General features: G+C 37.1%; 1 protein-coding gene across 1 annotated transcript; it reads right to left on the bottom strand.

Moving 5' to 3' along the window:
* Positions 1-3,050: 3,050 nt before the first annotated feature.
* Positions 3,051-3,755, bottom strand: LOC124361150. The gene has a single exon (XM_046815191.1). The coding sequence runs from the start codon at positions 3,753-3,755 to the stop codon at positions 3,051-3,053; it is 705 nt and encodes a 234-aa protein (XP_046671147.1).
* Between the last annotated feature and the right edge of the window lie 5,999 nt (positions 3,756-9,754).

The following is a 9,754-nucleotide window of genomic DNA, read 5'->3' as shown; positions in this document are numbered from 1 at the left end:
TATCTTCCAACGAATTACTGAAACCACACCATTCTTTTATGATAACTCTGTATATTACGTGTAATAAAATGTCATTTGATAATTTTCCATTGCTTTGTCATCTTATATAATATTGAATAGTCATGTATACGAAGTATTGAAACAAAATATACTAATATACAACTTATTAGTTAATAGGCTGTCGGAAAATACATAGTACTAAAATAATTTTAGTACCATAATGTATCGAAATACGGGGTAAATTGCGATAAATATTCAGTTCAGAGCATTTCCACTACTTCTTACCTGGTATCAATCAAAATCCATTTTAACAAATCAATAATACTGACATTTAAATATATACAGAAATTTAGGCTTTCAATGCAGTTATTGTGCAAGGTTTGTTATAACTTTATATTGGAAAAATGACTTGCTTCATGTGAGGAAGTAGATGAAAGAGTTGTAACTTCAGGCTTTCTACCGGGAAAGAGAACACATTACACAAGCTGGAAAGTGATGGTAACACGAACTTTTAATGAACTTTAGGATGAGTTCGCGTAAATATTTAATGATTCTCCAGACCGATGTGGAGCCAAGGTTATAAATAATGCGCAGAGGAAGAGAATAACAAGTATGAAAATTATGCAACAGCCTCTCTTTAGAAACCCCAACAAAGGTTTCCTTCAGTTATGATGTCTTTATGTTAAAAATTAAGAGAACTGAAAATGTTTTACGACAGTGAAAGGAACCGTTTCAAGCTATCTTATCAAAGCTTGGTTAAGAAGAAAACTTCGAATGTATTTCTACCATTCTCTTCTTGGAAGTTTTAATTCGTTCCCTCTAATTTTATCTTCTCCTCGCCAATTGTAGAAATTATGTTTGTGAGATCTGTTACTATAAAGTAGTTTAGCAAAGTCATAAAGTGATTTTTCAAATACGAAATGTAAAGTTCATATTATTGCACAAAGTGAATTTATTTTAATATTTTAATTTGATCAGTCTCTGTGTAAATTCAGAAAACCAATATTTTATATTCCATTCGAACTAGATTTAAATAAACGTAACCTTTTTACCCCGTCTTTGATGTGCGCTTATGTTTGTCCTGTCGTTAAAAAAATTCTTAAAATATTACGCCTGGGAGTATTTAATACCAAAAACTATATAGACGGCTTCAATGTCAAAAATAATTTATGTTTTAATAAATAGTATGTCATTGGTCATGAAAATGTCTAGTTAAACCTCCGAATAATATTGTGAGTTGCTGTTTTTTTTTTTTTTTTTTTACTAAAAGTGATCGCATTAGTTACAGTGAAGCATTGTAATGATTTTATAGATATAAAAATTAATGATTCTAAGGTGAAGACTTCAAAGAAATTCGAATCCTTACTACGATGGAAGCAATGAATCAAGTGATTGGTCTGAACATACTATTATTGGATGGATTATCCAAATAAGAAAAGGATACGTTTGAATCCAAGGGCAGAGATCTAAGGTTTGTACACCTTGTTTATATCAACAACACTGTCCTGCGAGATTCCAAAACTTGGTATGTTAACGGGTTCATTTTAAACTCATGGTCAAATAAAACCGAATAGGTTAATACAAACGGTGAATCAAACTATAAATCTGTCAAACAAACAAACTTGGATGGAAGCGAAATAAAAGTAAATATTTAAGCTTTTATTTGAAGTCATACTATAGCCAAATAAAATATTTTTGCCCACATCCTGTTTCAACCGGCGCTAAGGTTAAAATGACATTTTGCGAGCTCAAAGTCAAAAGTGTTGTACATTTTCTTACTTTGATTTTACTGCGTTTTGTGAAACCGAAAACAGTTGTGTAAATGGCACAATAGATGATCTGTCTCTTCTGGTTTAACATACACTATGCAACATAAACTTAGTATTAGTCAAATTACGTTGATAATAATTGCTGAATGTATTAAAGCATAATAATTGACATGTAACAAACACGTGTCTCAATGTTTATTTATCTTAAAGTACGAGTACGCATGTAATACTGCACCTGTCCATACCTTATACTCAAAATTCAGCAAAAAATATTATTCAAGTATGTCTCTTTACCGATATGTACGTGCACAAAACTCTGTTTATTCTGTCCAATTTTTGACAAATTTCGCTCGACGCTTTTGTTTGTAATTCCGACATTGAAATTTGTTTCAAACCTAATGGATTAGAGATTGAAATCCCCTACAGTACACATATTATCTGCATTATCATTGTATTGGTTTATAATTACAATGGTTTATTGAAATCAGTTTCAATCGTTAATTTATATTTACTTTTTTAATTAAATTTTATTAACTTAAATCTATTTACAAATTTTACTCTTTTAACTCAGTTATTATACGAGTATATTAGAGTCCAGTTTTACATAGTTCTATTAATTAATGTACGTACTGTACACGTGTCATAGTTCTCTCACACCCCACATAGAAAGCCAATTGCATTATTATTGTAATTTAAACTGTTCACAATATTCCTTATTTTAAGAGGATTTTATACTCGTATAGGTTTAATAAGCATTTCAAAACAACTTAACAATTGAAAAACAATTATGAAATTCCCCATCCTAAATGAATTAGTCCCATGCTCACAGCAATTTTGTATTCCTTCTAACCGACACCGAATCTTACGTCTCACCCTCGTGCAAACCTTCTCCCGCAGTCGTTCGACACTGAAGTATTTTATTTTATTTTTATTTTATTTTATTTTATTTTATTTCCTTTCAACGGTCAACGACCACTTTATAACAATACACATAGTGCAAGGTAGCTAATTACAATTATAACAAATAAATAAATGAATAGAACATTTCACAATACAAACTACCATCCTTAACAGTAACGAGTGAACAACACATACAAAACAAATGCCAAATATAATAATAAATAAATAAATAACAAATGTACAAAGCATATAAATAAATAAATACGAACAGCTACAATTATGGCAAAAGTAACAACTACATAGCGCTATGAATAAATTAATTACTTCTTAAAAAAAGAAAAACATTTATGCCATGCCCACATCACTCAACAAGTCCCCCATCTATTCCACTGTATACTGGAAAGCAGCCAGCACACGTCCTCTAATAATTGCTGCCCTATCGTTGAAGACGTCAAACCTGTCGCAGAAACCATTTCCGAGCCTGACCATTCTGGCGAGTGGACCGTGGAAGACGTAGGAACGCTGGCAGTGGCGTCTACTGAACAAGTCGCGTGATCGAGTCCTTGCCAAGGGAATACGGAAGTCCACTTGTGATAGGAGCATCGGACAATCCAGTTGTCCACTAACCAGTCCCGTCAGGAACAGAACATCCGCGACGCACCGCCTCGCTTGAAGATCAGGGAGAAGAAGATCAGCCTGCAGTCCAGCAACAGGGACTTCCCTATAGAGCAGCCCCTGTCGAACGCCCACCATTCTCACGAACTTCCTCTGCACAGCTTCCAGTTTTTCAATAAGACCCAGCTGGTAGGGAGACCAGACTGGGCTAGCATACTCCATGAGTTGACGCACAAATGATGAATAGAGAGTCTTCAAGACAAGGGGACTTGTCATACCGCGGGTTGACCCAGTGATGAAGCCCAGCATCCTGTAAGCTCTTCTACATAGGTCGTCAACATGCTCATTGAATGAGAAGTCAGATGAAAATGTAACACCTAGATCCTTTATCGAGGACACTCCTCCCAGGGGTTGATCCCGCTCAATACTGTACTGAAAATGGTGCAGGTTGTGCGAACGACCAAAGGTCATGACAAAACACTTTGAAGAGTTTAACTTCATGTTACTGGAAACGCACCAATCGAATACATTATGAAAGACTTGTCTGTAGACGTGCAAAGTCCTCATCGCTGGAGACCACAGTGTAAATCTTCACATCATCAGCAAAGAGTAGAGCATCCACCAGAAGAACGGAGGTTATGTCATTAATGGGGGGGGGGGGTGGGGGGGGGGGGGGGTGGGGGGGGGGGGGGGTGGGGGGGGGGGGGGGTGGGGGGGGGGGGGGGTGGGGGGGGGGGGGGGTGGGGGGGAGAGGCATTGCATGTTACATACAGCATCACACACTGCTTTGAGAGGCATTATATGCTAAACACCGCATCATCCAATGTCCAGAGTGGGATTATATGTTACAAAGAGCATCAACCACTGTCCTGAGAGGCATTGCATGTTACATACAGCATCACACACTGCTTTGAGAGGCATTATATGCTAAACACCGCAGCATCATCTAATGTCCAGAGTGGGATTATATGTTACAAAGAGCATCAACCACTGTCCTGAGAGGCATTGCATGTTACATACAGCATCACACACTGCTTTGAGAGGCATTATATACTAAACACCGCATCATCTAATGTCCAGAGGGAAGTAATTTGTTACACACAGTATCATTCACTGTTCTGAGAGGCATTGCATGTTACTCACAGCATCACTCACTGTCCAGTGAGGAGTTATCTGTTTTACACAGCATAATCAACTGTACAGAGAACAGTTATTTGTAACACACAGCATCACACAATGTCCTGAAAGAATTCATCTAGTGCACACAGCATTATTACCTCTGTCTATAGAGAAGTTATACAGGGTGAATACAAATCTAGGATCCTGTCCATCTATTTTGTTCTTTAGTATATATAAGGAGATATACTTTGGGTATTGATACAATGGGGAAAGGAAGTTTAATTTTTTAATTCAACATCCGGATCTACTGGTTAGCATTTGAAGCACCCTTATTAAGAAACTTAATAACTAGGAAACTTATTAAAAACGGTAAATTAAAATCCTTTCTTGAACTATGTTTTCGTAGTACAAGCTTGATTGCTCTCTGTCCTGGAGTAATGGATGCCAATTCAATAGAGTATAAATACTACTATATTAAAACTGGATTGAGAGTGGTGGTATCTCTATGAATCCGGTGATAGACGCTGTATCCAAAAAATACGCCATACTTCGAAATTCATCCGACAAACAGAGTAGATGCCGGTGAGCAAGGGTTGTAAAGTTGGCCCTAAAAATATCTATGTTGGCCTGGATGGAGGTTTTTTTGTTGATGGTAATAGAGAGGCAGAATATACTTCGACCTGACCAGTAAGACCAGGCTGCGTATGATATGAATGCTCTTAATTAGGGGATTCATCCAATGAACTGTCCCGAGTTAGCGAAAAATAGACAGGAGGTCTCGGAAGCGCGCCCCTCCCAAACTCGGAGCAAAGCATAAAAAAAACAACCACATGCCACTAGTGAACAATTATTAAACATACGTCAATTAATCATTCTAATGAGTACAGCGACTATCGTAAGATAATAACGATTACAGAACACCTACAAACCAATGGCATCCAAGTGAAAATACGTTGAGCTTTGTATTATGCTGCAGTTTCTGTTTATTTAAGTTAATATAACTTATAGTAAATACACAGTTTTTCTTAGAACCGATTCACTTGATCCGGAAATATACATATAAACATTTATAACACTTTAGGTTATCGTACAAAGGAATGTCAGCAATTACATTACACATTACAAAGTAAGAAACCGTTATTACTATCCTATTTAACACATATGATATTTCTATGAACTTGAGGCACTGAGAGGATAAATATTTATGTGTTATTTACTTAATGTATTACTAATTTTACACAGAAGAGTGGTACTAGAGGGACGAAGAAGTATATTTTTAGTTTTTAAGCAAAGGTTCACACAATAAGAAAATTTGTTTGTACTCATTCATTTTCGAAACATATCACAAATCTTAGATGGATTAAATATTTTATAAAACGAGCCAAACTTCAGGAATTATTATCTTATACCGCATCTGAGGGCATCATGCCACGTGACTCTTGACGTCATTAGCTCAACTGATTGACAATTACAAGCTGTGATGTAAGAGTATAAGTTATCTTCAACGGGTATTTCCTTGTCATAAATTGCATCTCCCACAGCAAATACGAGGATATATCTGTCGGATCAGATTCTCTACTGAGATTGTTACTCTAAATAATCTCAAGAAGTTTCAATACAGGTATCTCTAGAGGAGGAAAAAAGGTAGTACGTTAGTATAGGTTAAAGGTAAGTTAGTTTATTTTTATCATTTATAATTTTAAAAATAAAAAGATATAGACATTTTTTGGCTAAAGCCACAGTAGAATAGGAACCAGTCTTAATAAAATTTAAATTACCGTATTACAAAATATAATTCATGTACACACATAGTGTTACTCTTCGTATCACATATAATGATTAGCTTACTATCGTTAACCAAAAATTAAATAAATAATTACAAATGTAGACATACCGGGTGTCCCAAATAATGTTTCTCGAATTAATACGTTATTCTGTGCGTGATAATATTGCTCTCGATACTGCATGTACTGTCTGAAACAGATAATTTCTCTGTGGGCAGCGGGTGATGCTGTGTGTAACAGATAACGTCTCTCAGGACAGTAGGTGCTGTGTGTAACAGATAACGTCTCTCAGGACAGTAGGTGCTGTGTGTAACAGATAACGTCTCTCAGGACAGTGGGTGCTGTGTGTAACAGATAACGTCTCTCAGGACAGTGGGTGCTGTTTGTAACAGATAACGTCTCTCAGGACAGTGGGTGCTATGTGTAACAGATAACGTCTCTCAGGACAGTGGGTGCTGTGTGTAACAGATAACGTCTCTCAGGACAGTGGGTGCTGTGTGTAACAGATAACATCTCTCAGGACAGTGGATAATAAAGCTGCGTGTAATAGATAACGTTTCTCAGGAGAGTGGTTGCTGTGTGTAACAAATAACATCTCTCAGGACAGTGGTTAATAAAGCTGCGTGTAATATATAACGTTTCTCAGGACAGTGGTTAATAAAGCTGCGTGTAACAGATAACATCTCTCAGGACAGTGGATAATAAAGCTGCGTGTAATAGATAACGTTCTCAGGACAGTGGTTGCTGTGTGTAACAGACAACGTCTCTCAGGACAGTGGGTGCTGTGTGTAACAGATAACGTCTCTCAGGACAGTGGGTGCTGTGTGTAACAGACAACGTCTCTCAGGACAGTGGGTGCTGTGTGTAACAGACAACGTCTCTCAGGACAGTGGGTGCTGTGTGTAACAGACAACGTCTCTCAGGACAGTGGGTGCTGTGTGTAACAGATAACGTCTCTCAGGACAGTGGGTGCTGTGTGTAACAGACAACGTCTCTCAGGACAGTGGGTGCTGTGTGTAACAGACAACGTCTCTCAGGACAGTGGGTGCTGTGTGTAACAGATAACGTCTCTCAGGACAGTGGGTGCTGTGTGTAACTGACAACGTCTCTCAGGACAGTGGGTGCTGTGTGTAACAGATAACGTCTCTCAGGACAGTGGGTGCTGTGTGTAACAGATAACGTCTCTCAGGACAGTGGGTGCTGTGTGTAACAGATAACGTCTCTCAGGACAGTGGGTGCTGTGTGTAAAAGATAACGTCTCTCAGGACAGTGGGTGCTGTGTGTAACAGATAACGTCTCTTAGGACAGTGGGTGCTGTGTGTAACAGATAACGTATCTTAGGACAGTGGGTGCTGTGTGTAACAGATAACGTCTCTCAGGACAGTGGGTGCTGTTTGTAACAGATAACGTCTCTCAGGACAGTGGGTGCTGTGTGTAACAGATAACGTCTCTCAGGACAGTGGGTGCTGTGTGTAACAGATAACGTCTCTCAGGACAGTGGGTGCTGTGTGTAACAGATACCATCTCTCAGGACAGTGGATAATAAAGCTGCGTGTAATAGATAACGTTTCTCAGGACAGTGGTTAATAAAACTGCGTGTAATAGATAACGTTTCTCAGGAGAGTGGTTGCTGTGTGTAACAAATAACATCTCTCAGGACAGTGGTTAATAAAGCTGCGTGTAATATATAACGTTTCTCAGGACAGTGGTTAATAAAGCTGCGTGTAATAGATAACGTTTCTCAGGACAGTGGTTAATAAAGCTGCGTGTAATAGATAACGTTTCTCAGGACAGTGGTTGCTGTGTGTAACAAATAACATCTCTCTGGAAAGCAGGTGATGCTGTGTGTATCAAATAACTTCTCTCAGGACAGTGGTTAGTAAAGCTGCGTGTAATAGATAACGTTTCTCATTTAACGTACCTATCGACAGTGGGTAATAATGATTTGTGTGATAGATAACTTCTCTCTAGGCAGTGGATGATGCTGTTTTTAACTGATAACTTCCCTCAGTACAATGGATGATACTTTGTGTAGCATATATGGTGAATAAAAAGTCATAACCCCCCTCTATCAGACGCAATGTCCTGAAAGAATTAATCTGGTGCACACAGCATTATTACCCTCTGTCTATAGAGACGTTATACAGGGTGAATAAAAATCTAGGAGCCTCTCCATCTATTTTGTTCTTAAGTTTATATAAGCTGATATTCTGTAGGTATCGGAGGAATGTGAAAGGAAGTTCCATTTGGTGATTTTGCAAATATTTTGTATCCCCCAATAATGCTGGATTTTTGAGGCAACTAAAAAATTAAATGTAAACCCCTCGCAAGTAACTCCTTATTTTGAAGAGCATAAAAACTTAAAGAATGGTTAAAACAAGAGATCGTCATCTCTTTCCTCTACAAAATAATAGGTTGTCAAAAATTTAATCAAGTCTTTTACTTACTTTTGTTGTTGTAAGGTTTCTGTGTGCCCATATGACCTACTTTTGTAGCCACTATTTCACAGCCACTTCAACATCTGTCACAATGTAATTCATCTGTGAAATTTCCTCACTATTTTACCCCGAGCAAACTACATCGGGATCGACTCCAAGGCGATTTCGTTCGTGGGTGATCCATAAGGTACTTGGATTCCTAATTTACCCCCTTGGACAACTCATCACTTCTGCACTTCTACCGCATTATAAAAGATATCCACTTGATTACAAAAATTCAATAACTGGATGGGACTTTTTGGTAACGAAGTTCGAAGTCCTATGAAAAAGTATCCCTCTTCAAATATGCAACTCAACATCGGAAAAAAATATACCATACATAGGATTATAACGCATAGGCGTTAAAACATTTCCACCGCACATTAAAGTATTTCTCATAAACAAAATAAATGTCACAGATTGTGGGAATTTTGTGTTAGTATATTTTCTTATCACTTTAAAAAATTAAATTAAAATAAATATATATGCTACGATGTTTCACGATTTCTTTGAGAAACAGTTGTTCTACTTCATCTCAATGTTTTTAAGTACTGTTGATCCCCGTGAAGTAGCTAAATATCTAAAAGTTAAAAGACTAAAATTAGATATCACAGATATGTTCTTATCGGCTTTGGCAAAATATATTCTTATTTTTAACGTAAAAAGTTATAAATAAAATAAAATTACACCTAAGTAAGTGGATAGATTAGCGGCTTGTTAAAACGAATAAAGTCTTTACTTTTACACAAGTACAAAGTAAAAGTGTACGCAAAAATCTCATTTCATTTCAGTACAACTGAAGTTTAACACTTCATCACAGTCGAGTGTAGTGTCTGTTCTAACTTTTAGCACGAGTTTTAAGAAAAATGTTTGCCTACATAAACTTCTTTCTTTAAAATAGATCTGACTTACGTACGCTTCATATACAATCAACCTTTTGATTTGAACTTTATCATTAAAGTATTAAATATAAGACAACTAGCTGTTTCCCGCGGCTTCGCACGCTTTTCGTAAGTTTTGTCCGTATATGAGCACTTCTGGTTCAAGTGAACTATATTTCCAACGCTGATGTAGAGTTTACCTTGTTCCC

The sequence above is a fragment of the Homalodisca vitripennis genome, chromosome 4 (assembly GCF_021130785.1).
Source record: "Homalodisca vitripennis isolate AUS2020 chromosome 4, UT_GWSS_2.1, whole genome shotgun sequence".
Classification (NCBI taxonomy): Eukaryota; Metazoa; Arthropoda; class Insecta; order Hemiptera; family Cicadellidae; genus Homalodisca; species Homalodisca vitripennis.
Note: the sequence above shows the minus strand (reverse complement) of the source record. Positions and strands in the feature narration are given on the sequence as shown.

Bases quoted from the DNA above. Each gene is read 5' to 3' on its own strand.
- LOC124361150 (XM_046815191.1), bottom strand. From the start codon at position 3,755: ATGACCTTTGGTCGTTCGCACAACCTGCACCATTTTCAGTACAGTATT.